Genomic DNA, 27,540 nt, shown 5'->3' with positions numbered 1-27,540 from the left:
ACCAATAATGTCTCTTCCACAGCCCGGGAAGGAAACAAGGTATAGGCGATAGAGATGAATAAATGTGCTCTCATCCCTGTCTCAAGTTGGTCCCAGATTAGTCAGGGAGTCAGAAAATAATTTGTAAATTTACTGTGGGAAGGTTGAGGTCTACACAGGACAAGGGAGGGGACAGTTCCCTGAGGAAGTGACCTGTGAACTGAGCCATAAAGAAGGATGTCAAGGACAGGCAACATTCTTGTATGCTCAGCACTACTGTTAGACCTGCCGCTTCCCCATTCCATATGGCTCTTGTGGGACTGTCAAACTAGGATGGATACATGACCCCAACTTGGCCAGTCACAGCACCCTATTATTTATCCATGATAATTGGTCCAAAGAACGGACATCTGACTTGAACTGGGCCAATCAGAGGCCTTCCATAAGCTTGTTCTGATGCTGAGAGAAGAGGATTTCTCTTCTTTTGGGTCAAAAGCCTTAGAATGTAAGCTTAGACCACCTGGTGACCCACTTTCTTGCCATGGGGAAGAACCTGCCTGAGAATAAAGCCAACTCAGAAAGGCAGAGCCAGGAGATGGAGAAGGAGATAAAGTTTTAATGATGTAGCTGGAGCCCTAGATCTCCCATTGGACCTTCCAATTACATCAGTCCACAAATGCTTCTTTAGGCTTAAGCTAGGTTGCTTTGGTGTTTCATCACTTGTCAACTAAAAAAGGGCCTGACTAATGAAAGTGGACTTTGGCAAGAAGGAAGGCTGGAGTGGAGTTCTGAGAGAGGACAGCATGAGGGCCTGCCTCCCACTAGGTGCAGAGTCTGGCTGCTGTTTTTCAGTGACTCATTGTTCGCAGATTGCTTAGAACCTTCTCAGAAAAGACACCTAACACTTAATTTCATTAATGAATTTGATTAGTGAATTGGCCATAAAATTAAGTACTCAGTAAATGTTAGCTCTGTACCAGGCACTGTTCTAAACTTGTTAAGTTACAAATCTCAGCTACCCCACATGGTGGGTACTAATAACATCCCATTCACAGATGAGGAAAACAAGCCTAGGTGATCAGCAATTAATAAATCATCGTTGAGGCAAGATTCAAACTCAAGTCCATTTGACTTGCAGACACAGACTCTTCATTATAGAACTCACTGGGGCCCCACTCCCTTATGGCCGATATGAATGACACTCCTAGGTTTGGGCACTGCACAACCTGTGCAGCTTGCAGATCCCCTGCTTAACCATTCACTTCCATGTTCATTAAGCCAGACCTCCCCAGAGAAGCATCACTGGTAAAGAGTTCCAGGAGCAGAGAACATTTTATGGAGGAGGTAGGATGACAGTTGAGATCCCCAAATTAGGTAAAATTGTGAGAGAGGAAGACAGGTATTATAAATAGGAGGAAGAACCCCAGAATTCTGACTGGGCCTGGTTCATGAGGGAAAAGACTTTGAAGGGTCAGTTGCGAGAACACTATTCTCTGTCGCACACCTACTATCTGCCTAGTGCTGCACTGGGCCCTCTACTGGCATGTTTTGATGCTCACCACACACCTACAAGGTGAATAGAACTATTTCCACCCTGCAGAGGAGGACAGTGAAGCTCAAAGAGGTGCAATGCCTTCTGAAACTATACAGCTGTGGTGCAGGAAATGCTCAGCACCATCGCTGAGTTGACAACCACAGTGGGCCAGGGAGTCCCTTCTAATGGCCACATCCGTGTCTGCTGGAGCCAAAGGAGACTTCCTTTATGGGTGTTGGAGGAAGCTGGGTTCCCCATGGCGGGGGGGAACCTCTAGCACCTCAAACCTACTATTTTAATTTGAAACAACCCTGACACCTTATCACTTGTCTGGTGAAAAAGCCTTTTGTATCTTGGCCCTGAAAGGCATCCACCATCATTGTTTCTCCACAGTCCCAAATGTCTTATAACTGACTTTTGGAAACACCAGCGTGCATGAGAATAGGGAGGATTGAATGGAGGTTAAGCCCTGATGTCAGGAAATGACCCAGTGTGAGTCCCCAGCCCCTGCCAGCTCCTGAACACTCTGGGGGATTGGCTTGATGGATACTGGGTCCCAGTTAAATCTTGCTAAGAAGTAAGTGACGGCTGTAACTTTGTACTAATGTGGTCAGGGAGTAATTTCCCTTTCTGCTCCAGAGCTCAGGACTTAATGGAGACAACCAAACACAAATGGACCATAACTCACCTGTTCATGTATTAACTCATCATTTCTTCTTTTCACTCACCTCCTTTGTTCATTCACTCCATCTGCTTGCCTCCCTTTCCTCATTCATACTCCTGTTTCCTCACTCAGTGACCTTGTTGCCATGGCTGAGAGCTCTGTGAAGAACCATAATAGAAGAATGTACAAAGTCTGCAGGGACCTAGGGCACAGAATGACTTAACAACAGTTTAGAGGGTCAGGAAAGGATTCAGAGAGGATGTGGAAAGGAAGTTGCCAGGCAGAAGACATTGCAGACAAAAGGAACAGCAAGGCACAAAGGTGTGAACAGCTGGCCTGCTTAGAGGTGAGAACTGCACTGTGACTGGAGCCTTGGGTGTGTGGAGGGGGAAGGGAAGGATAAGAAATGAAGCTGGAAAGTAGGTTGAGAACAGGCTGGCTGTGAATAGCAGGTTAAGGGGCATGGGATTTAGTCTCAAGTTCAGTGGTTCTCAAAGTGTGGTCCTGGGGGCACCTAGCTGGGTCAGTCGGTAAAGCATGCGACTCTTGCTCTAGGGGTTGTGAGTTCGAGCCCCACATTGGGGGTACAGATTACTTATAAATGAAATCTTTAAAAAAACAAAAGTGTGGTCCTTGAGCCAGCAGCATCAGCATCACCTGGGAACTTAACTAAAGATGCAAATTCTCAGGACCTAGACCCACTGAATCAGAAGCTCTGCCAGGGGGCTTCAGACATCTCTGTTTTAACATACTCTCCAGGTGATTCCTGATGCATGTTAAAGTTTGAGAATGACTTTTCTAGGTACTAGGGATTCAGGGTTGGTGTGTGAGCAGGGGAGTGCCATAATAGCACTCCGAATTGGAAAGCACTTTGAGAGCAGCATGGAAGCCCGACTGATTAGAGGGGGTGAGAGTGAAATTAGGGCAGGCTGGAGTGTAATCATGTGCAAAAAATACATCCGAGATGGTGGATGCCACAGAAGCTGGTAGATATCCTTCAAAATCTATTCTATAGTTAATAGGATTCCTGATTTTTAGTGGAACATAGCACCTCAAAGACTAAATATCCCAGCTTCTCTTGAAGTTAGATATGATCATGTGATTTAAATTTTGGCCAATAGGATGTGAATGGAAGAGACGTGTGTAACTATGAGGTCATGAGTCCCAAGGCATGTGCCCCCCATGTTCCCATTTGTCCCTGGCTGGGATGAGACTTGGTGGCAAGCCATCTTGAAACATGTGGTCAAAGACAACACCATGGGAACTCTGGAGCAGCAAGATAAGAAGAAGCCAGGATCCCTCCTACCTTGAGTCATACCAGCCTGGTATGACTACTTATGGCCAGATCGCTATACCCTTCCATTTTATTTAAGTCACAACTATTCTCCGTGTCTATTAGAGAAATCAAACTTATATTTTAGCTGCTACAGTGAGCCAAGTATGCTTTTCAAAGTATACCTTGGGGCACCTCGGTGGATCAGTTGGTTAAACATCTATCTCTTGATTTCAGCTCTCAGGGTCATGAGATCAAGTCCTGTGTCTAGCCCTGGGTTGAGTTCCTCGCTGGGTGTGGAGCCTGCTTAAGATTCTTTTGTTTCCTCTCCCTCTGCCCTTCCCCCTCCTTGCACAAGTGGTGCGCCCTGTGCACGCGCGCGCGTGTGCACACACACACACACACACACACACACACACACTCTCTCTCTCTCTCTGAAAAAAAAAACTATACCTGACTCCTTCCCTTTTTTTCTCCCTTTCTTTTTAAAGTCTGTGTATTTTGAGAGAGACAGAGACAGAGCGTGCATGTGCATGAATGGGGGAGGGGCAGAGAGATGGAGTGAGAGAACCCCAAGCAGGCCCCTCACTGTCAGTGAAGAGCCTGACATAGGTCTCAAACCCATGAACCATGAGATCATGACCTGAGCAGAAACCAAGAGTCGACGCTTAACCTGCTGAGCCACCCAGGCACCCCTCCTTGCTTTCTTTTTTCTTCTTTCCTTCCTTCCTTCCTTCCTTCCTTCCTTCCTTCCTTCTTCTCAAAAGAATTTGAGAAAACTTATGATTGAGGATGTGTACAATGAGTTTCATGAAATACAAATATAAAATTAAGCCCATCAGTTTTAATGGAACTGCTGTCATTAAGCATCAGATTTAGCTCTAAGCTTCCTGGCAGCCAAGACAAAAACGGCAATAAGATGAATCAGTCTCTTCCTTTGATATCAGAGGAAAGGGCATCTTCCAATTTTCCTGACAGAAAAATCCAATAATTTCTCATGCTGAGGAAACTTCTCCACTGGAGTCATATACTGATAATATTCTCTATAAATCTGACAACAATGGAGATTGAGTTTCACATGGTGATTTCTTATCACAACCTTTGATGAAAGCTCAGGCCATATTGTTACAAGACAGCTCTGGGAGGATACTTCTGCAAGATATGTGACTTCTCGTATTTGCTCTTCTCAATGATTCTACATCAGAGCAGGTAAGACCATTACCCTGTTTTACAGATAAGAAAACTAGGAAACAGAAAGGGGAAGAGCCAGATCAGATAGCTGGTGGGGAACCAGTTTTGTAAGCCAGTTTTGTAGACTCTAGGGCCCTATTCTAAGTGTCCCTCTCTGGACCTGCCAGCACCACCACACACAAAATTATACATTGAGGGGTACCTGGGTAGCTCAGTTGGTTAAGCATCCAACTTTGGCTTAGGTCATGATCTTTCGGTTTGTGAGTTTGAACCCCAAATCAGGATCTGCACTGGTGGTGCAGAGCCTGTTTGGGATTCTCGTTCTCTCTCCCTCTCTCTCTCTGTCCCTCCCCCCAACTCTCTCTCAAGATAAATAAGTAAACTTAAAAAATTATAGGTTGATTATCAAAGAAAAGCACAAGAATCATTGTCCCAGAATATGCCTGTGTTAACCAAGACAAAGCAGTCAGATCTGGTAAACATTAGAGGGACCTCTGAGCCTGCTGAGATGGGCTGCTCCTGACTGCATGAGAAAATAGGGATGGGCACCATGAGGGCAGAAAGGAAATCCCAAATTTGGAGCCTGAATGGAACATGTGGGGCTTAAAGGACGGAAGGAAAAATAATATTAAAAGCAGCTGTCCCAGGGCAGTTGATAGCTATAAAAGGAGGAAAAAAAACTCTCTTTCTGTCTCATTTCTTACACCTATTATGCACCAGGTACATACTGGGGATCCAAGTGACAATGAGGGAACTAGCCTAGTGGCTGAAAGTCACTTTCTGTCTCATTCTCAAAATAACCCTACAAAGTAGGTATGCTTATCAGTATGATTATGCCATGTTATAGATGAAGAAACTGAGGCTCAGAGCCATGAAATGATTTGTTCAAGGTCCCACAGCTGGTAAGGGTTACAGAGTTTGAACTCTGGTCTGTCTGACCCCAAACTTTTATTAATGTGCCATCACTGTTTCAATAGTAGGAGAGAAAAATGTTGATGGATGTGACATTTAAATCTTCTCTATTTCTTTGTTATTTTTTATCTTTTCTTAAAATTTTTATTTATTTATTTTTGAAAGAGAGGGCGTGCACATGGGGGAGGGACAGAGAGAGAGGGAGAAAGAGAATCCCAAACAGGCTCTGCACTGACAGTGCAGACCCCTACATGGGACTCAATCCCACAAACCATGAGATCATGACCTGAGCCAAAATCAAGAGTCGGACACTTAACTGACGGAGCCACCCAGGCACCTGTTTGTTATTTTTTAAATAAAATTTTAAAATTTGACCACCAAGTTGGTACATACCAACCGTCTCCTGGCATACTTTTTTTAAAAAGTGACTTTTTAATTATAAAGTTAATATTACTCAGGGCGCCTGGGTGTCTCAGTCGGTTGAGTGTCTGACTTTTGATTTCGGGTCATTATCTCACAGTTTATGAGTTTGAGCCCCCACACTGGCAGTATGGAGCCTGCTTGAGATTCTCTCTCTCACTCTCTCTCTCTGCCCCTCCCCCCCTCAAAATAAATAAACTTAAAAAAAATAAAGTTAATATTACTCAACAAAGTTTAGAGAATATAGACATGTAGAGAGAAGTAAAAGAAACAAAATCAGATGATTTTTTGACCATTGTTAACATTTATGATGTTCCTCTCCATTCTGCTATGAATAACATACATTTTGCATTTTACACTGAAGTTCCCAAACTGCATACCTGTTTAACATTACAAGCATTTTCATCCTTTTATTTTATTTTTTTAAGTAGGCTCCATGCCCAACGTAGGGGTTGAACTCACAACCGTAAGATCAAGAGGTGCACTCTCTGCTGACCAAGCCAGCCAGGTGCCTCTGTCCTTTTATTAAGTAGGTTGCATTACCATCAATTTAAGAACTGTGAAATATTACATCCCATAGGCATACCTTATGTTTTTTAACTGTTCCCTTCTTGGTGATTTCTTCTAAATTTTGCTGTTGGAAAATATTTCTTCAAGTATCTTGGAGCATATAGCTTTGTCCTAATTTAGGACTATTTCCCTGAAATTAATTCCCAGAAGAGAAATGCCTGGGTCAAAAGGCCTGGACGTTACTGAAGCCTTTGATGCATATTGCCAAACGGCTTTCCGAAAGATTTTAGCAAGTCATTTTCCCACCAGAAATACAGAAGTATCCATTGCTCACACTGACAATTTCAGTGTCACTAGTTTTTTAAACTTCAGAACTGAAAGGCTATTAATGGCCTTTTAGTTTGCACTGCTTTGATTACTTGTGAGGTAGAAAACGTCCTATGTTTATTGTGTTTTATCTGTCTCCACTGACCAGTTATTGGGTCTGTTTGTTATCAATGTTCAGTGTTCTTCACATAATAGAAAATATTAACCCATTGTCTATAAAACATTTCCTCAGTCTGAAGTTTGCCTTTTAATGCTGGGTATGATTTTGGAGTAGGGTAAGGTTTTGTTTGTTTGTTTCCAGCAATAGAAGTTAAAGAATGTTTTTTGGGGGGGCTCCTGTGTAACTCGGTTGGTTAAGCCTCTGGCTCTTGATTTCGGCTCAGATTATGATCTCACAGTTCGTGGACAGAGCCCCACATTTGGTTCTGTGCTGATGCACGGAGACTGCTTGGGATTCTCTCTCTTCCCTTTCCCCGCTCACATGCTTGTGTTCACTCTCTCTCTCAAAATAAGTAAATAAACATTAAAAAAAAGAAAACACTCTTTAAAAAAAAAAAGAATGTTTTTCTGTTTTGCACATAACTTTGTCCATCTTTTCCATAGGAATTCTTCCATTCTCTCTAATCTTAGAAAACCTTTCACCCCTCCAATGGCTTATTTTCTGTGTGCGAGAATTGATGGACGTGTCTGAGCTGTTTGGTCATCTTTTTTTAATAACAAAGGAGAGAAGAGGATTTTTTCCTTTTTTCCTTCATCTATTTGACTGTCCTTGACTTTTTGTTTTAGTACCATGAAATATGCTCATTGGGGGTTGGGACTGTAGGAGGAAATGTGTATGTAAATACATGCATCCCAAAGTCTGGAGGAATAGGTACCAAAAAATACTAATACTAGTTATTTCTGATTGATGGGAGCAGGGCTGGGATAGATGTGTTATTCATGCCTGCCCAGCATCTTTATTTCCTTTTGGCAAGACACGCCTCTTCACCCCTTGACTCTGGTGTGGCTGCCCATGACAGTACATTTACCCAATACAGTACTTCATTTCCCTGGCAATAGTTTGTCTGGGGCCAAGGGGTAGGCATGTTACTCTAGCAGAAAATAATCAGAGTCCTTCCCTGAGACTGATATATGAAAACTGGGTCAAGCTTTCCTGATGGGTTGCATTGGAAAGCTGAGGCTACCTCACACCACATTTCCTGCCAGGCAGAGCTCTGCAGAGGAAGGGAAGCCAACGTGCAGAGAAATTGAGACAAGGAGAGATACAAGAAAGCAAATGCTGGGGCGCCTGCGTGGCTCAGCCGGTTAAGCGTCCGACTTCGGCGACTTCGGCTCAGGTCATGATCACACGGTCTGTGAGTTCGAGCCCTGCGTCAGGCTCTATGCTGACAGCTCAGAGCCTGGAGCCCATATCAGATTCTGTGTCTCCCTCTCTCTCTGACCCTCCCCCGTTCATGCTCTGTCTCTCTCTGTCTCTCTCTGTCTCAAAAATAAACGTTAAAAAAAAAAAAAAAAAAAAAAAAAAAGAAAGCAAATGCTATGAGCCCTGTGTCTCCAGTTCCAGTCTCCAAGACCCTGATCCATGTTGTTTTTCCCTCAATCTTGCAGTCAGCTATTGTGAGCCACAGGTCCCTCTTTGGTGAAGCTGGCTTAGGTTAGGATTCTGCTACTTAGCAAGTGAAAGAATCTGATCAGTGACAAGGATGGTCTTTGTGTGTTTTTAGTATCTTATGTAATTATTTACTTAGTAGAAATTTTTTTTAAAAAGACAGAGAATGTATTTGTTAAAAAAGTAAAGTGTAAGTGCCCTCAGACATGCTCAAAAGCAGGCAACGTGTAAAACAGAGCATAAAAGGTGTACAAGTCCTCGAAAGGACAGAGGCCACCTTATCACCTCAGAAATGTTGTCAATGAGATAAACAGGAATTTGTAGTGAAATAATTCTAGATCAATGGGTGTACTGGTGGTCTAGGGGAGAGTAGGGCCTCAGCCCTGGGTAGGAGATATGTTTCCCCATGAACTAGGAAGTCTGAGATACTGAGATTCAGGACAGGGAAACTGACCTGTGTCTCCTGCCCCTGGACAATCAGGTCCCTTCTCTGAGCCTCAGTTTACACTAAGTCTAGCTCTCATATCTGAACCCCTATGGTATTCCAAGCATTTCACATTTATTATCTCATAGAATTCTCAGTTGGTCACATATTCCCATATTCCAGATGGAAAAATTGAGGCTCAGAGAGGTGAAATGTGACTCAGATAAGAGAGAGAGAGAGAGAGAGAGAGGCAGAGGGGCATAGAGAGAGAGGGAGAGAAAGAATCCCAACTGATTGGGGATTGATTGATCCCATGAACCTTGAGATCATGACCTGAGCAGAAATCAAGAGTCAGACACTTAATGGACTGAGACACCCAGGCACCCCCAGATAAATCAGTCTTTAAAGCCTTTCTAGGAACCTCAGCCATCATCCTCTCTCATCTGTAAAATGGGCAAAAATGGGCATAATACATCAACCACCCCTGATCTAGTCCCAGGGAAAAGAGAAGTAAAAGCCAGCTGAAATTGAGTTGGGGTCAGAATTGTCCTCTCCCCAAGTCCTGCTGGAAAATGCACAAGTTTGGGGCTGTGGGAGGTGATGGAGGAAGAGTGGGGGTCGAAGCATGTGCCTCCTCTGACTGGCCCCAGTCCAGCCCCACCCACACTTCCTTTGAGTTGCTCCCTCCCTCACCCTGCACCAAATTTCTTCCCAAGGAAAGCCTTGTGCAAGAGGACCTTGGTCAGGTCCCTTGGCCCCCTGCCGACGTCCCAGGAGCAGTTTGTGCTCCACCCCCCACTCCAAACCTGGCGCCTAGCCATCAACCCCAGGAACCCAGCCAGTCACGTGGCGCTTTGGTCTCTGGCTCGCTTCCTCTGGGATCCTGATTTAACTCCCTCTCCTCCCTTCCCCCTCCCAGTCCCAGGCCCTCAGGGCACCACACCTATTTTGAGGGGCAGGTGCAGGGGACTGGAACTTCAGCTCAGCCTCCCGAGGGAAGGGACTTCGGGTCTGTTTTTCTGCCTGTCAACTGGGGACCCCACCCTACGACTGTCTCTATTCTGTTCACTGTTTACTCTTGCTTTCCCCTTTCTCTACGCCATCACCCCCCCCCCCCCACCCCCCAACCCGCGTCAGTCTCCTGAGCCCTTTTGAGGGCCTGATTCCCTTCTGGGCACTGGGGGAAAGGGGACGGTGAGAGGAAAGGGGAGACAGAACCCAAGATTCCCAAGGGAGCTTCCAGGACTAGTCTGAAACTCCACAAGGCGACAGGGTGGAACTGGCCAGACTCTGGCATCACACAGACCTGGATTCGAATTTAATTTTGCCCTGACCAACTGCTGATTTTGAACCCTTCATCTCTCTGGACCTCAGTTGTCCCCTCCGTGAAATGGGGGCCCTACGGAGAGGAAGGGAGGGAAAAGTCCAGAAGAGGAGCTGACCTGAACTAGGGGCTTCCCCTCCAACCGCCGCGCCCCTTCCCCAGCCCGGGAGCGCAGCGGTGCCTCCCAGTCCCTCGTCCCTCCGCCGCAGGCTCCTCCTCCACTGACATCAGAGCCGCAGGCGGGCGGAGGGAGCCAGCAGAGCCCGAGCCGAGCCTCAGCGAGGGAGCGAGCGAGCGGGCGGGCGGGCCAGGCGCGGAGCGGCGGCAGACAGCAGCCGGCAGCCAGAGCTCAGCTGCAGCCACTTCGGGCCTTCCAGCCAGCCCCGCGGCGGGGCAGCCGCAGGTACAGCCCGGGGGCCAACCCGCCTGTGCTCCTGGGCTCCGAGGAGGGGCGGCTGGACCCACCAGCCGCTGGATCCTCTCACCCAGGGATGGGATAGGTGCCTAAGGGAGCTAGACTCTGGATGGGCAGGGCAGGGCAGGGCCTTTCTCTCCTACCTCTGCCCCCAGGCCCCGCAGGTGCCAGGCGGCCGGTGGGGAACTGAGTGGGTAATGTCGGAAGGTGGGAAGGGTGTGCGTGTGGGTGCGTCTGCGTTCAGATGGGTCTGAATGTGGAAGGACTGGGCATTGGAGCTATAAATATGTGGGGCCGTGTTGGGGTGTGCTAATGTCTTAGCACAAGCGTGTGCATCAGATACGGAGCTACAGTGTAAGGGTATCCTTATGGGTGGGGATATCTGGGAATCAGTGTTTTTGTTGCAGATGTGTGTCCAGGTGTGGTGCATGCTAGCATCTGGCTCAAGGGTGGTAAGAGTGGAGGCTATATGTGTATTGAGGATGTTTGAAGTTAGGTATGTAAGGAGTTGGGGTTCAGTTTGGAACATAGGAGCTTTTAAGGTGTATAGAAACAGGATGAAGGGTATGAGTGTATCTGGGATGTCTGGTACATAGGTGAGGAATATGTGTGTGTGTGTGTGTGTGTGTGTGAGAGAGAGAGAGAGAGAGAGAGAGAGAGAGAGAGAGAGAGATGTGGTCTAAGTGTGTGCAGATGTGTGTTTTTGGGGTGTAAGAGGGATCTGTGGGAGGGATGTTGGGATGTGAGGATGTCTGGGGGAGTGTATCTTTGGACATGTGTGCTGATGCCTGGGTACACATGTATGATCAGGTGTTGGGGTATCTGGGGATGGAATGTACTGAATCTGGGGGCAGGTATTGTGGGTGGAGCTTGGTGTGGTGTGTCCAGGTGCAGAGATATGTGTGGAACTAGAAGGGTTGTATTTGCCAGGCCTCCAAGTGGGCTTTAAAACTGTGTTTCTAGAGCCTACCATCATATCTCCTTTCCTAGAAGTTTCTGCTCCTGGGATGGGTGGCTAGGACCCCCTGGAAACAAGGTCCTATCCAAGGAGTGGGGTCTCACACCAGGGACTCTAGTCAGGACACCTTCCTTTCATTCTCCCACAGGGGAAACAGGAAGTGCCCTCCTTGAGGTCACACAGCATACTGGGTCTGAATGGGCTCCAGTCTGGCTGCATATTGGAAGGACAAGCTGAGAGTGGCCCTGTCAAAGTCCTTGGCACTCAGCAAGCTTAACTGGGCCCCAGCCAGTCATCATTTGGGCAACTTTGGACCCAGTCCATATCTGTCTCCAACCTCAGTCTCCCTATTCTCCATCTGATAAATGGGGAGAGAACTCCCTGCTGACAGAGGTCTCTGAAGAAAGGTACAGGCTGGAGCAGGGTCAGAAGAAGCCAGGAGGGGACAGACTGGGTAGGACCATTTCTCAGGCTTCTGGGACCCAAACAGGGAGCCAGGAGGGAGAGGGGGTATAATAGGTGGCCTGGGGAGCTCCAGCTGTGGCTGCTGTTGCCGTGGTAACAGTGCAGAAGGAGCTATTTAAAAACGTGGCTGAGATATTGCTGGAAGCCCAGGCTGCCGGAAACCTGATTTCCGAGAGACTGGGTGGAAGAAGAAAGAGGAAGGAGAGGAGACACCCCAGCAATTCCCAGGGTGGGGCTGGGACATTCCTGGTTCTGGAGACAGGGGGAACCCTCCAGGGCTGTGCACTTACTTGTACAAGCTGCTCTGGGGTCTTCTCTGCTGTTCTCCTGGAGGTCAGCATCCTCCTGAGTGTTTTGATTTGGAGAAGGAGAAACCTGGAGCTGAATAAATGAACAAATGACTTTGTTGAAAAAAGAATTCTGCTGCCACCTTGAAGGATTTTCCTTTAGGCATGAGGATTTGTTGGGTGAACAAAAGACTAGTGAGTGAGTGAGTTTGCTGAATAACTTTGTCAAATGAATGAATCAAGGAATGAATACATGCAGGCTGAATGACTGAATGGGGCCTCAATTTCCTAAGTCCCAACATAGAAGGCTGGGCCCTACTGAGTCTTTTCCCTTCATTTCCCTTCTCAGGAGCCCTGGCTGTGGCCAGGGGGCAGTGGGCCATGCCGGGGGCAGTGGACGGCCCCAGCTGGAAGCAGGTGGAGGACATTAGGGACATTTACGACTTCCGTGATGTTCTGGGAACGTGAGTCTCAGGGCAGGCAAGCGGGGGTGGAGGGGGAGGCTGTCTGTGAGCCGGGGTGTGGGGTTGGTAAGGTCCTTACTCTTGGGCCTGGCTGGCTGGGGAGACTGCATCCAGGGTGGTACTTCCTCTGGTCAGTTTATCACTGCTTCCTGTTTGCTATAGTCCAGGCCCTGCAGCGGCCTTGCCATGGCCCAGTCTGGCTCATCTTTTCACTTCTGGCTGACAGTGGGTGGAACAGAGGCTGCTCTTGGCTGCAGCTCTGGGTTCCTGTGAAGAGAACAAAGTAGGGGAGAATGAAGGAGCCAGTCTTTCCAATGTTTGGCCAAGAGCTGGGGATTTTGGCCTAGGTTTAGGAAATGAAGCTGGGCATGGCTCTGTTCTCAGTGGTGGGAATCCAGAAATAACTCAAACCTGATCTTTTCCCCTCAAGTTGATCCTAAATATGTGATGGAAGTACACCCAGGGAAAATGACAACAGGGTATATGATGTGTTCCTGTTAAAGTCAGGAATGAGGACTTTGTAGAGCTCAGAGTGATAGCTACTGCCTAGAGCTAGGGACTGAAGGATGAGTAGAAGTGCACTTATCAGAGAGGGAGAAGGGCATTCCAGCCAGAAGGAAGCCTAAGCAAAGGCTGAGAAGCACGTTATGTGTGGAAAGAGGTGAAGAATGATAGAGTTGTAATCAGAGGCTAGGGGAAGAGTGGAAGATGCTTCTCTCTGAGAAGAGAGAACAGGTCATGTAAGACCTTGAAAGCCAAGCTATGGGGGCTGGACTTTATCTCATGGACCATAGGAAGACATTTAAGATATTTTGATGGGTTTGCAATTCAGGATAGTCACTCTGGCCAAACAAAGCATGGAGGGTAAATTGGAGAGGGACATGACTAGAAACCAGCAATGAGGCTATCACAGTCACTAGTTATTCTGATGATTGAGATTTTGCCATAAGAGATGCTTTTCTTTGACTTAGATTTCTTATCCCAGGCAACACAAATAGTCCTAGAAAGAAGATGCTAGGAAATCTTCCTTCATCAATCAGTGAACTTTAGTACATGAGTTTGTTCTTTCTAACTAACTTGTAAAATATTGCTTCTCAACAATCAGTGAGCATACAGATCATCTGAGGATCTTGTTAAAAATGCAGATTCTGATTTAGTAAGTCTGAGGTTAAGGCCTGAGATTCTGCACTTCTAAAGTCCCCAGGTGATGCTGATGGTTCTTCAAATTTATAAAAGGTGTTAAGTAAACCATGACTGAAATTGTAGCAGAAAAAGAAATGAATCAATTTTGCATGAATCAAAATGCCCAGGGCATAAACTTCAGGCATGGCTGGATCCAGGGGCTCACATGATGTTATCAGGAAATTATCTTTGTCACCAGGAAATTTCTTAGCTCTGATTTCATTTGTGTTGCCTTCATTCTCAAGCAGGCCCTCCTCAAGTGGTGGCAAAGATAACCACCAAAAGCTCCAGGGTTGCATCTTATCAGCTTGGAAGGAAAAAGAGCACCTTATTCTCAAAGTGCCAGTAACCTGGCTTGCATCATGTGACCCAATTACTGTAGCCAAGGATAGACTATTCTGATTGGCCAGCCGTGGGTCACGTGACCACCTCAGGGACCAGGGGTTGGAAGAGTGATGTAGGGAGGCTCATCTCATCTTCATGGTCCACAGGTGGTCATGATACCCATAGGGGTATGAAAGAAGGGCTGAAGGGAAGCTAAGGTTCAGTTCCTCACCTCATGAATCCCCTTTCTTTGCAGGGGGGCCTTCTCAGAGGTAATCCTGGCAGAAGATAAAAGAACTCACAAGCTGGTGGCCATCAAATGCATCGCCAAGAAGGCTCTGGAGGGCAAGGAGGGCAGCATGGAGAACGAGATCGCTGTCCTGCACAAGTGCGTGGGCCACACTGTCTCTGTGTGGGTTGACCCTGCCTTGACTCCTCCTATTCTCTTCCTACCTCTGCTTTGGGCAAATCATTTAACCTGTGAGCCTCAAATTGCTCATTTATAAAATGGGGTAATAATCTCCACTTGGTAGGATTGTGGAGCACTTTAAAGGTCCCTTTATTTCAGGTGTCTGCTGCAACAGCTAATGCCACTGCTTGTTTATAGTGGCTTAACTTGTTCATTCAGATCTAAAAGTCAATCCTTGAACGTAGCTTGGACCATCACATCTCAACTGGTGTTACTGAAGACCTACCTCAATTCCCCGTACATATTAAAGCCACTCAGGAAGTTCAAAAATACCTGTCTCACAGCCCCCTGACTAAATCAATAGCCAACTGTCTATAATTTGCTTATACTTGTGTGTAACCTGCTGCCCTCACTGGAAAGCTTATGGAGAACCTTCACTTCTATCCTCTCGCCTGAGTTTTCCAACCACCCTGGTCAGGGATTAACTGGTCATTTCCACTATTGGGTGTGGGAGGGGGCCTGAGGTCCAGAGAGGGTAAGGGATTTGCCCAAGGTCACAGAGCAACTTTGTGGCAGAGCCATGGCCCCTGTCAAGCTCAGTCACCATCATCGGTTCATTTATTGAGCATTCACTGTGTGCCAGACGTTGTGCCAAGATTCTTACCTGCATTTTCTCACGTGATCCTCACTCCAACTCTTTGAGGGAAGTACTGTCACTGGCTTCATATTATAGATAAGGAAACAGGCTTAATATTCAATGAATAAGTGAGCACTTACCCTACACCCGGTGTGGGAGGAACAACGGTAACATAAAGCCCCTGGTCTCCTGGAGCTGGCATTCTGGTGGGGGAGGCTGATAAACTTATAAACACAGACACTTTTTATTTTATTTTTTAATTAATTAATAATAATTATTATTATTATTTTTAAGGTAGGCTCCATGCCCAGTGTGGAGCCCAATGTGGGGCTTGAACTCAAAACCCTGAGACCAAGGCCTGAGCTGAGATCAAGAGTCAGATGCTTGGGGTGCCTAGGTGGCTCAGTCAGTTAAGCTTCTGACTTTTTTTTTTTTAAACGTTTATTTATTTTTGAGAGACAGAGAGAGACAGAGTATGAGCAGGGGAGGGGCAGAGAGAGAGGGAGATACAGAACCTGAAGCAGGCTCCAGGCTCTGAGCCGAAGTTGGACGCTTGACCAACTGAGCCACTCCAAGCTTCTGACTCTTGATCTCAGCTCAGGTCATGATCTCATGGTTCACGAGTGTGAGTCTATGCTGTCAGCACAGAGCCTGCATGGAATTCTTTCTCTCCTCTCTCTCCCTCTCTTTCTGCCCCCTCCCCCACACTCTCTCTCTCTCTCTCTCTCAAAATAAATAAAAACAAAGAATCACTTGCTTAACCGACTGAACCACCCAGGCACCCAGAAACATGTTAAAATCATATATTGATCAGTGCTGTGAGGTAAAAAGATTTGTCCCCAAATAGCACATAGTGGAGGCAGGTTAGACCGAGGTGTGTCTGATGCCAGAGCCCAGTGTTTATCTCTCTGTGCTCTCCTACCTTCCATTACATCATAATAAATCATGGTGAATCAGCTTTTCCTTTTGGGACCCAGAACCCTGGTTTGTCCTGCCTAGGTCTACAGTGGTGGTTCTTCAAGGTGAGTGTAGGAAAGTAGCTGAGCTATCCTCAGCTCTGAACCACCTCATTTCTCCTTTCAGGATCAAGCACCCCAACATTGTAGCCCTGGATGACATCTATGAGAGTGGGGGCCACCTCTACCTCATCATGCAGCTGTGAGTGGCCTCACCCCTTGCTCACATCTCTCCCCGCCGCCCCCCCCTAGCTTCTCTGGCCAGACTGCCCTGTCCTCGGCTGCAGGGTGTCCGGTGGAGAACTGTTTGACCGCATTGTGGAGAAAGGCTTCTACACGGAGCGGGATGCCAGCCGCCTCATCTTCCAGGTGCTGGACGCCGTCAAGTACCTGCACGACCTGGGCATCGTACACCGAGATCTCAAGGTGGGGTGCAAGGGTGTGTGGTGAGCTGGGGTGCCGAGTGCGGCCTCCACATACCCCTCACTGTGTGATCTGGGGCAACTCTTACCCCATCCCCGAGCCTCGGCTTCCCATCTGCAAAATGCACCCTGTAAACCCTAAACTGCCTCCTCCCATTCCGGTTTGGACGCTCAAATGGACACCCAGGTGAATGGTGCTGCTATTTTATCCAAATAGTGCCTTGGTCTTTTTTTGATAATAAAAGTCCCACTTTGCTCTTTGTAGAAAACTTGGATGGGACAGCAAAACATAAAAAAGGAAGCCAGAAGCCCCTGTGAAACCCTACACCTCAGAGACTATGATGGGGTTCACATTTTGTAGTACATCTCCTCCAGTCTAGAAGAGCGCTGGGGTGAGACAGATCTGGACTTGAATTCTGTCCCTGCTACTCCCTAACTGTAGGTTCTCAGGCAAGTCCCTTTGCCTCTCAAGGCATCAGTTTTCTGACCTGTAAAGTGGGATTAGGCAGACTGGCCTGATAGGGATGTGGTAAGGATGAAATCAAGCACTAGCACAAGATCTGGCACAAAGTAGGTGCTTGAAAATTCTTTAGGGCCTCACAATACAAATCTGGCTTATGGAAAACTCCCACTCACATTCCCAAGTCCCTTGTCTTTTCTGGCCCTTGTCTTTTACTTTTAACTTCCTTGAGAATTTCCTTGAGTTTCTTGTGCCTGCAACCAAGATGGCAGCTGTGAAGCCACAGTGGCTTTTGGGGTGATGTCTTTGAGGTGGTGCTTGGAGAAGCAGAAGGTTCTGCCAGCCTCTGGCCATCTCTACCTCTTCCTTCCCCTCCACCTTCCAAGCCAGAGAATCTGCTGTACTACAGCCTGGATGAAGACTCCAAGATCATGATTTCTGACTTTGGCCTCTCCAAGATGGAGGACCCTGGCAGTGTGCTCTCCACAGCTTGCGGGACCCCAGGATATGTGGGTATGGAGCACCCTGGGCGGGGGCCATGGATAGGGGAGAAATCAGAAGCTGCAGGGCAGAGATCTGTCACCACCATGTCTCCTTTCTTCCATAGCTCCTGAGGTCCTGGCCCAGAAACCCTACAGCAAGGCAGTGGATTGCTGGTCCATTGGGGTCATTGCCTACATTCTGTGAGTAGGGTCTTGGCCATTGGGGCATGTGGCTCTAGCATTCTCCTCTCCCCTACTTTGCCCTCTTTCTCCTCTCTGCTATTTCTTCCTGCCATCCAAGTGTATACCTACCTATTAATGACTAATATTATTTCATTCAACACATACTATGTTTCTGGCACTGTGCTAAGTACTGGGGATTTAAAAGAGAAGAAAACAAAGTGCCTGCCCTGAGAGAGCAAAAATTCTAGTACAGTAGACAGACAATAAACAAGTAAATCTATAAAATGTCAGGTAGTAAAATACTATGAAGAAAAATCAAGCAGGGTTAGGGAGATGGGGATGGATGCCATTTTAGGTAAGGAGGTCAGGAAAAAAGGCATTTCTTAGGCTATCTCCTGGATGAAGTGAGGGAGACAGACATTTGAGGTGTGGGGGAAGACATTTGAGGTGTGGGGGCAGAGGGAACAGCAAATGCAAGGCCCTGAGGAAGGAAAGACGGTAGCAAATTAAGAAACAGGCCAGTGTAGCTAGACAGGAGTGAACAAGGCACAGAGGGGCAGATTTCCCCTTTGTAAAAGGGGGAACTGCTTCCTGTGGGTGTTGCCTGACTCTTGAGACTACCTCAAAGCTCCATATTGGAGCCAATGGGTACACTGAAAGTGGAAATGAGGAGGAGTTTCTCCCTGCCCAGGCTCTGCGGTTATCCCCCCTTCTATGACGAGAATGATGCCAAACTCTTTGAACAGATTTTGAAGGCCGAGTACGAATTTGACTCTCCTTACTGGGACGACATCTCTGACTCCGGTATTTGATCCTTTGCCATCTTCCCCTGGGCCCTACCTCTGGTCAGACTCCCCAGCCCCAAACTAAGAGCTGTCTTCGAGACCAGACACCAAGCACCCCAGGTGCTTCCCTCTGCCTGGCCCCAGGCTGAGAAACTTGTAGGCATTCATTCAGTCTTCAAAACTAGTATTTTTGAAAATACCACACCCAATGACTTCATTATGCCTGAAATACCACCATAGAAGTTTTCATATGTTCTTTTGTACCTCTTACCAGGAGGCAAAACTGTGAAGCCATTATTGGTCACTTACACATCATTGTGAATATACTGAGCAGAATCTTTTTTAAGAACAAGTTTTTCTTAAGGGAAAAAGGAGAGAACTGGAAGGCTGGGGTGGGTGGGGGGAGCTTAGAGACTAAGAGTACAGGTGGGGTCGGGCGGTACATATACAGATCTGGCCTCTTGTCTTGCTTGGATGCCAGGCCAGACCCAAGGGGGTGGGTTTTGTGTTGGGGGTATCCGCAGGTACCATCATGCTATTTCTCTTTGCTGTTTTCTTGGGGATTCAGCCAAAGACTTCATCCGGCACTTGATGGAGAAGGATCCAGAAAAGAGGTTCACCTGTGAGCAGGCCTTGCAGCACCCGTGGTGAGAGCTCCAATAAGCTGCAGGCTGGGGTGGGGTCTGGGGCCCCCAAACCTGTCTTTGCCTTCATAGACAACCCTCCACACACCCCATCCTAGGATTGCAGGAGATACGGCTCTAGATAAGAATATTCACCAGTCGGTGAGCGAACAGATCAAGAAGAACTTTGCCAAGAGCAAGTGGAAGGTGAGCCCATGTCCCTAGTCCTGGGTCCCAGCCTCCCCAGACGTCCTCCCCACCTCTCTCCAGGCCTCAGCTCACACAGCACCTAGCACCATGTCACAGTAACTGCTCAGGGACACTTACAAGAACTTCATTCATTCATTCATTCATTCATTCATTCATTCAACACTCCCTGACATTCTATCCCAGTGAGTCCCTGACTGCCAAGAACAGTATAATTCTTCTTTACTGTTTGTTTGTTTGTTTATTTATTTATTTAGACTGCGAGTGGGAGAAGGGCAGAGAGAGGGAGGAGAGAGAATCCCAAGCAGCCTCCATGCTCAGTGTGGAGACTGATTCGGGGCAAGATCCCATGAGCCATGAGATCTTGACCTGAGCCGAAATCAAGAACTGGATGCTTAACCAACTGCACCACCCTGGAACACTATAATTCTTAAAGAGACATCTACTCCAACCTATGGGGTCCTGGAAGGGACATATGGGCATTTGATGGCCTGATAGACCTGTCAGACCTGACAGCTGAGTAGGAATTAGCCAGGTACAACAGAACAATGTCTGAGGCAGAGAGGACCAGTATGCAGAAGTCCAGGGGCAAGAGAGTGAGTGTGTCCATTCAGGGAAGTGCAAGTAGTAAGTCTGGATGGAATGGAGGAGCTGTGGGGCAAGAGCCCAGACTGGAGATGGAAGTAGAGGCCTTGAGTGCCACAGTGGAGAACTAACTTGGTCCTGAGGACACTGAGGAGACCCAGGATTTTTAGCAGTAACCTGCCCTCTGGAAAGGGCTCTCAGGATGCAGAGAGAGGTATGGAGTCAAGGCTGGGAGACCCCTTAGAAGGCTGTGGCAGAGATGTGGGCAGGAGACAGTGAGGGCTTGGACCAGAGAACAGTGGATGGCTCAGGAGTCCTTTAGGAGGTAGAATTGACAAGAAGTGATGGTAGAAGAGATGTTGGCAGAGAGATGAGATGTCAAAGGCTGGCCCAAGATTCTGGTTGGGGAAAAGGTGAATGGTGGTACTGTTACTGAGATGGGGATCCCAGGGGCACACAACTGTCTTGGGGTGGATGACTATGGTTTTGGACATGGTGAATATGAAGGATGTGTGGGACACCTTCGTAGATATGTTGAATAGAGAATGATACACATACCGGGGTAAGTTATTTAACCTGTCTGTGCCTCAGTTTTCTCCTCTGGCAATGGTGACGCTAATAGTATCCACCTCAAAGACCTTTGTGAAGATTAAATGAATTGCCAAATAAAGTGCTTAGAACAGTGCCTGACACATACTGCTATTTTAAGTGCTTGCTATGATGTGAATATGAATTTATACATAAAGGGTTGTATATACTTGTTCATGTATACACATTACATATATATATATATATATATATATATATATATATATATATATATATATATGCATTATCTGTGTAAATATATAATGTGGCTGAATGTAATTTAATAAAGCCTTGTAGAGGTTTCAGGGAGTTTTAGGGGATCAACCAATAACACCTGAATGAAAATGACAAAACCACCCCATGAATCTCACTGCCAGACCCTGTCCCATGATCTCCAGCTCTCAAAAGTCCCTTTTTCCCCTTCTCCCCACAGCAAGCCTTCAATGCCACGGCTGTGGTGCGGCATATGAGAAAGCTACAGCTGGGCACCAGCCAGGAGGGACAGGGACCAACGGCGAGCCATGGGGAGCTGCTGACACCAGCAGCTGGGGGTGAGGACCAGTGCTCTGTGGAAGGGCATGGGTGGGAAGAGACATACAGGCTGGAGTGGAGGGTCTGCTCCTACGACCAATCTTGTTCTCTCTCCCCATGTAGGGCCGGCGTCTGGCTGCTGCTGTCGAGATGGCTGTGTGGAGCCGGGCTCAGAAATGTCCCCTACTCTGCCCCCCCAGCTCTAGGGCCCCAGATCCAGGGTCCAGATCCTTTGTGTGGGAGGGGTTGGGGCAGCCTGCTCCCCTTCCCTCCCTGAATTGGAGTTACCCAGCCCCACTGCCTTCCCACCCCTTTCCCTATCACTCCTCCACTGCATTTTCCATACAAATGTTTCTATTTTATTCTTCTTTCTTGTAATAAAGGGAAGAGATAAAAACATAGTAGCTCTGTCTCACCAGATAACCTCCACCCCACAATGTTGTGCAAACTACTTAATGTAAGGGTACCTGGCCCCTGAGGTAGCTGCAAGAAGCCCTCTTCCCAACATGACACTGGATGGGGAAGAGAGGTGAGGAAAGGTATTTGGGGTATCCCTTTGTCCAGTGCCCCCCACCTAGCCTTCAAGGCCTGTAGATCTCCTGCGCTTTGCTGGTGGCTCCTGAGCTCGGTGGAGTTGGCGCAGGTCAGCACTGAACAGCACCTGGGGACAGTGGGGAAGGACACTGCATGGGGTCAGGGTACACGGGGTCAGGACTGATGGGGCCAGTGGCAGTGTGGAGAGGTATACAGGCAGCAGGGCCAGGGCGAGGAACATCCACTAGAGTCAGGACTGGGGTGGGTAGAGTCCAGTAGGGTCACCTGAAATGGTGGTGGTGGAAGGGTCTACTGGGTCAGGACGGGGGGAGGAGTCTTATGGGGTCTGGGCTGGAGGAGGAGAGGGAGCCTCAGAACACTTACTGCTTGGGCCCAGCCAGCATAAGGTCCCCACAGGCTCCGGAAAAAGTTTCCTATGCCAGAAGTGAAAAGGTGAAATTAATTGGCCTTCCTACTTATTCCCTATCCACAGGAGTGGGATTTTACAGAGAGGTATGAAAAGTTTCTACCACCTCAGCCCGCTGCTAGCCCCAGCATCCCACTCTCTCCTTACCCAGTTCCTTGTTAGCCTGGGGGCTTGGACCCTTGGCCTGGGACATGGTGGGGTGCCAGCTGTAGTCACGCTGGGCAATCTGCCACATGTGGATATCCACGGGCACGGCCTGGGGCTTGTCTAGGGCCATCAAGCAGATGCAGTCAGCTACCTTTGAGAGACAAAGAGTGAGCCACAGAGGAGGAATGGCAGGATCCAACCAGCATCCTCTTTCTAGTCCCAAAGTTGGCTGCTTCCTCCTCCACTCTGAGGTTACTATTATTTTATACTTTCAATCAATACACACTCTCTTTTAATAATTTTAAAAATAGATATGATGAGGGGTGCCTGGATGGCTCAGTTGGTTGAGAGTCCTACTTGTCTCAGGTCATGATCTCACAGTTCATGAGTCTGAAACCCATATTGGGCTCTGTGCTGACAGTTCGGAACCTGGAGCCTGCTTCGGATTCTGTGTCTCCCTCTCTCTCTGCCCCTTCCCAGCTGATGCTCTGTCTGTCTGTCTGTCTCTCTCTCTCTCTCAAAAATAAGTAAACATTAAAAGAATTTTTTTAAAATAGGTATGATGAGAGTGCCACTGTGTAAACATCTATGTAGGCCAGTTCCTCATCATAACCTGGGAAGAAGGCAGTTACTACATCTATTCTGCAGACAAAAAAGTGAGATTCCGAAAGATGAAGTGACTTGGCCAAGGTTACATGGCTAGGAAGAGGCATAACCAAGATTTAATGTTAGGTTGAGGTTCTTTAAAAAAACTTAAAAAAAAAAAAGTTTTTTAAACAAAACTCTATTTTTTAAACTATAGAGAAGTATGAAGAAGAAAATAAATGCCAAATTCCCAATCATCTTACTGCTAGCTAACCTTGTTGATATTAAACAAAAAGATTTATAAGTACGTAAAATTTCAAGATAAAAACATGAAAAGGAGAAACATCTTCTGATTTGTCTTCCCAAATGTAACCACTCTTAAGCTTCCAATGATTCCTTCTGGAAAATTCTGCATACATAGAGCAGTGTATATGTGCATCAGAACAAATGGCCTTTCTAAAAAATGCACTCAAGGGACAATGTCATTTTTTTTTAAAGTCTATTTATTTATTTATTTTAAAAAGTAATCTCTATACCCAATGTGGGTCTTGAACTCATGACCCTCAGATCAAGAGTTGCATGCTCTTCTGACTGAGCCAGCCAGGTGCCCTGGGACAATATCCTTTATACTCTTTCTGCACTTTGCATTTTCTCTAATAAAACATCTGCTTGTATCCTTTCTCCTTTTTGCCCTGCCTCCAGAAGCCAAGCATGTACCCAGCTCTCAGGCCTGCCTTGTCTCCTTCTCTGCTACTCTCTGCGTGAATGGTGAGGGTAGCTCCTGTGCCCCTGGGACATTACCTTGGTGCCCACCCCAGGCAAGGTGCAGAGGGCCTTGTGGGCCTCCTCGTAGGGGGCCTTGTGCAGTTGCTGCAGCCAGGGCAACCCGCCCTGTTCTTCTAGGATGGCTCGGGCACTGGCATTCACGTAGCGGGCACGATACCCCAGGCCCAGCTTCCTGAGCTGAGCTTCTACCTCTGGCCCTGTGGGTGAATGGGGAAGAAAGCAGGGGTCAGGGATCCTCAAATCTTTCCTGTCTTCAGGCTAGTGTGTGAGGCCTCTACCCCCTACAGGAATGCTTTCCCTAAGCACCTCTCTCCCACCTCATCACCCTCTGTGAGACCCCAGGACACTTGCATATTCAAAAGAAAGGGTTAAAGCCTGAGTTTGCTCCTCTGCAAATATTTTCTGAGCACTTACTACCCAGTGTTGGTCACTGGAGCAGGGACTAAGAAGGACTTGCTGCCCTGGAGGAACTCCCCAGTTATCCTTTCCAAAGTGCATTTACACCCACGATCTAAAATAATGGTCATAATAACAATATAACAGCTTCTATTATCAAGTGCTGGGTATTATGCATGGGCAAAGTACTTTAGGTACATTATGCTTTTCTCAAGGACCCGGACAACAGTATGGCTATTTTCCCAATTTTACAGATGGAGAAAATAAGAACTTAGAAGAGGTTAATAACTTGTTCAAAAAAGGACATGGTGGAGATGGGATCTTGTACCCAGGTCTGGGAAACCAATGCGTGTGCTCTTAAGCCTATTAGAGCACCCTGCCTCACGACTGCTTTACTCACCACTCAAACCCTTCTGGATAGAAACTGTTATTCCCATCCTACAAATAAGAGAAGCTTCAATAGGTAAATGAATTCTTTTGGTCTTATGACTACTAAGCTGGGAGCTGAGACCCAAGACTGGGTTTCTTTTTTTCCCCCCAATACTGGGTTTCTAAGCACCAAAAACATTCTCTTTTCTCTAGGTATCCTGTCTCCTTGCTATGCAGTCCCTAAGCACTTCTTCTAGCTTTATTCTCACATCTACCAACTGATATACTTGCTTCTGTAAAATACTTCCCTCACAAGGCTGGTATAAAGAACATATATGTTCTTGGATGCAAAATTGTTGGGTTCACTGTAGAGTTAGCAACTTTAATTTTCTGCATACTTCCTGTATGTCAAATACTGCACTATGTGCAGTATGTGTATTTCTTAACCCTTGTGGCAACTCTGATAGGTAAGTGCCATTATTCTCCCATTCCACAGATGAAGAAACTGAAACACAGAGTGATTAAATAATGTGCTCCAGGTCATATAGGTAGATGTCAAATGCCAGAAGAATTCAGATGTAGGTATTCTCCAGAAGAGTGGTCTTAACCCCATACTACTGTATACTATGTGTTTTTTAAATTTTTTATGAAGCAGTGAACCTATGGGGTAAAAAGCACAGGCTAGTGAGGTGCTGACGTTTCAAGGACAGACAGGGAGGATGAAGCAGGGCTGATCAGACCAGGCAAGATGGTTCTGGATGAGGAGGGTGTTTGGGAAGGCAGGAAGCTTTGAGATGGGAGATGGGGACCAGGGGAGAACCGAACAGACCCTGAAAGCTATTGGAGGGTCTGAGCGCAGGGACCCACCTACTCACCAGCCAGGGCCTGCAGGTTGGGGAAGCCATGGTAGGTGACATCATCCAGCTGGATGAGCCGAGGTCCGAAAGCCTGGCAGAGGCGTTCTACCATGCCGGTTATGCGAGCAATGTTGTTGTTGGAGGAACAGATGAAGGAGAAAAGGCACTCGACGGGGTCCTGTTGCAGAAGTCGAACACCTGGAGACCAGAAAGGTAGGCGGTAGGATACAGACCTGGTGTCAGGAGTGGCCTCTTCCCACCCTCAGATCCTAGGCACTGAAGATCTAGGAGGATCTAGGGGAATGAGGGAAAGCGTTGATAGAGAAAACAACACCAGAGCGCTCATTCCTCATAGGTCGGGGTTATCTTTACATTCCAGGGATAAAGAAGCCACAGTGTAAACACAACGAGCGTGGGGATTTGTGTCCATGGGGATTTGTGTCTGTTTTGTTCACATAGCAGATGCTCTGTAAATATTTATAGAATGAATGAGGTCACCTGTCCCAGGTCACACAGCCAGGATGTGGCTCAATATCCTGTCACCACACTATGGTAATCAGCAAAACAATAATAGTAATAATAATTACTATATATCAGGCACTATTCTAAGCAAAACTTTACACGTATTAGCTCCTTTAATCCTCATAAAATCTTATGAAGTGGATTATAATCCCCATTTTACAGATGGTGAAACTGCATAATTTAACCAAATTACAAGAACTCCAACCCCTGTCCCAATCCTTGTACTCACCTTGGAATTTGTGAGCCACCTCTTGAAAGTGGGGGTCCACGGAACTCCAGTGGTGATATAGTTGAGCCAGGCTGACATCCAGCTGGAAGTACTGGTGCACAGTCTTTAGCTCTTCTGGTGTGGGCCTGCCAACCCAACCCTTGTCCCCTCGGTACACAGTACAGTAGATCTGCTCCTCAGTCTGGGTCAGTGTCCATACTTGGTTCCCCAGCACGCCAGTCCAGTACGCAGGGTTTTGCTCCCTCCACCTGAGCCCCCAGGCACACAGCAACTCTGGTACTCAGTTTTCCTTCTTGCACCCTTTAGGGCCCTCCCATCCTACAACAGCTCCATACACAACACTGACTTAGGAAATGCAAAGTCGTTTGATTCTCACAACAAGGCACTGGCCCTTTTTTGGTTTCTTTTGTTAAAGTTTATTTATTTTGAGAGCGAGTGTGTGTGTGTGTGTGTGTGTGTGTGTGTGCGCGCGCGCTTGCACTTACGCGGGCAAGGGGCAGAGAGACGGGGGGAAAGAGAATCCCAAGCAGGCTCCACGCTGTCAGCGCAGCGCCCAGGCACCCGCATTGCACTGGCTTTTTACCTCCCCCTTAGAAAGGAGGTAAACAAGCTCACCACCCGCGTCTGCTTCCTCTTCTGCACCCTGAGGTTTCTTCCATCACCCCCAAAATTCCTTTACATTCCAGAACTGCAGTGTTGAGGGGCCAAGAATCAGGGTCACTCACCGGAAGGACTGTCCGGAAGCCAGAACCAGGTCCAGGCGCAGTTCCGAGCGTGGACAGGGGATGGAGGCCCACAGGGCCGGGAAAGAGGCTAGAGTACGATGTCTCATGCTCCAGAGCAAAAAGGACCCAGCTAACAATTCCACGCCAGGCTCCGCCCCATAATGGCCCCGCCCACTCAGTACCAGCTCCACTCATCGCCAAAAGACCTTGACCACACAGTCAGCACTCTTTAAGGCCTTGCCCACTAAGCCCTAGCCTCTAAAAGTTTATTGAAGGCCCGCCCAATTTCATTTAATTCCTCCACTCCCTGCAGGCCCCGCCCCTTACAGTCCACCAGGGCACCAACCCTCCTGACCTTTCCCGTTATGAATGCTCTCCCGGCCACGCCTCCCGGCGCGCACCACTGCGCTCAGAGCTGCCGCGACTTCGGCAAGCGCGCGCAAACGCACTCTTCCGGCTTCTCCAGGGAGCCGACTTCGCTCTCACCGGAAGTAGGATTCAAGCCTGGCTTATTGGATCCGGAGGTAGCCAATCCGAGCAGAATAGGCACCAATGAGAATAGGGTGTGACGGCGGATGGGCGGGTCTCTCCGAGGGGCCGCAGCGGTTGGCGCGCGCTGGGCTCGCTGCCCGCTCTTGGCCTTGCCTTTGGGGTTGTCTGCACTGGGCACGCAAGGGTGTCCGATCCCCGCCCGCCGCCGACCGGTCGCAGAATGCGCCCTCAGGCCCCAATCCGCACTGCCAGATCTCCTCGGAACCCTGGGGTTCCTCATGGCTTGCTCGCCCGCAGAGCCAAATCCTGTCCCCCACCACCCTCAGAGAGCCTTTCTCCAC

General features: G+C 47.7%; 2 protein-coding genes across 5 annotated transcripts; one reads left to right on the top strand and one right to left on the bottom strand.

Moving 5' to 3' along the window:
• Nucleotides 1–1,713: 1,713 nt before the first annotated feature.
• On the bottom strand, nt 1,714–27,166 carry OGG1 (8-oxoguanine DNA glycosylase). Of its 4 annotated transcripts, none has more exons than XM_042910582.1 (7): nt 26,708–27,166; nt 25,983–26,230; nt 25,250–25,429; nt 23,625–23,806; nt 22,239–22,389; nt 22,049–22,098; nt 21,483–21,813 (listed from the first exon to the last, which is right to left on the bottom strand). In XM_042910582.1, exons 1-7 carry the CDS (start codon nt 26,812–26,814, stop codon nt 21,775–21,777), a joined length of 957 nt encoding a protein of 318 aa, XP_042766516.1. In that variant the 5' UTR covers nt 26,815–27,166; the 3' UTR covers nt 21,483–21,774. The 4 variants fall into 4 exon arrangements, 3 of the variants coding, with proteins under 3 accessions (XP_042766516.1, XP_042766507.1, XP_042766529.1); XM_042910573.1 differs by having other exon boundaries at nt 21,483–21,791; XR_006195268.1 differs by lacking the exons at nt 21,483–21,813; nt 22,049–22,098; nt 22,239–22,389; nt 23,625–23,806 and adding exons at nt 1,714–2,335; nt 12,296–12,386; nt 12,836–13,023.
• On the top strand, nt 10,437–21,481 carry CAMK1 (calcium/calmodulin dependent protein kinase I). Its single transcript, XM_042910541.1, has 12 exons — nt 10,437–10,570; nt 12,642–12,756; nt 14,519–14,650; nt 16,392–16,466; nt 16,552–16,690; nt 17,533–17,659; nt 17,754–17,829; nt 18,503–18,615; nt 19,165–19,243; nt 19,339–19,426; nt 21,033–21,150; nt 21,254–21,481. Exons 2-12 carry the CDS (start codon nt 12,674–12,676, stop codon nt 21,334–21,336), a joined length of 1,113 nt encoding a protein of 370 aa, XP_042766475.1. The 5' UTR covers nt 10,437–10,570; nt 12,642–12,673; the 3' UTR covers nt 21,337–21,481.
• Nucleotides 27,167–27,540: the final 374 nt, after the last annotated feature.

Source organism: Panthera leo, chromosome A2 (genome assembly GCF_018350215.1).
Source record: "Panthera leo isolate Ple1 chromosome A2, P.leo_Ple1_pat1.1, whole genome shotgun sequence".
In the NCBI taxonomy this organism is placed as follows: Eukaryota; Metazoa; Chordata; class Mammalia; order Carnivora; family Felidae; genus Panthera; species Panthera leo.
Note: the sequence above shows the minus strand (reverse complement) of the source record. Positions and strands in the feature narration are given on the sequence as shown.

Bases quoted from the DNA above. Each gene is read 5' to 3' on its own strand.
- CAMK1 (XM_042910541.1), top strand. From the start codon at position 12,674: ATGCCGGGGGCAGTGGACGGCCCCAGCTGGAAGCAGGTGGAGGACATT. The intron at 12,757-14,518 runs GTGAGTCTCAGG...CTTTCTTTGCAG, and splicing joins TTCCGTGATGTTCTGGGAAC to GGGGGCCTTCTCAGAGGTAA. The intron at 19,244-19,338 runs GTGAGAGCTCCA...ACCCCATCCTAG, and splicing joins CAGGCCTTGCAGCACCCGTG to GATTGCAGGAGATACGGCTC.
- OGG1 (XM_042910573.1), bottom strand. From the start codon at position 26,814: ATGAGACATCGTACTCTAGCCTCTTTCCCGGCCCTGTGGGCCTCCATC. The intron at 23,807-25,249 runs GTGAGTAGGTGG...ATTCACCCACAG, and splicing joins CAACCTGCAGGCCCTGGCTG to GGCCAGAGGTAGAAGCTCAG. The intron at 21,792-22,048 runs GTAAGTGTTCTG...CACTGTCCCCAG, and splicing joins ATGCTGGCTGGGCCCAAGCA to GTGCTGTTCAGTGCTGACCT.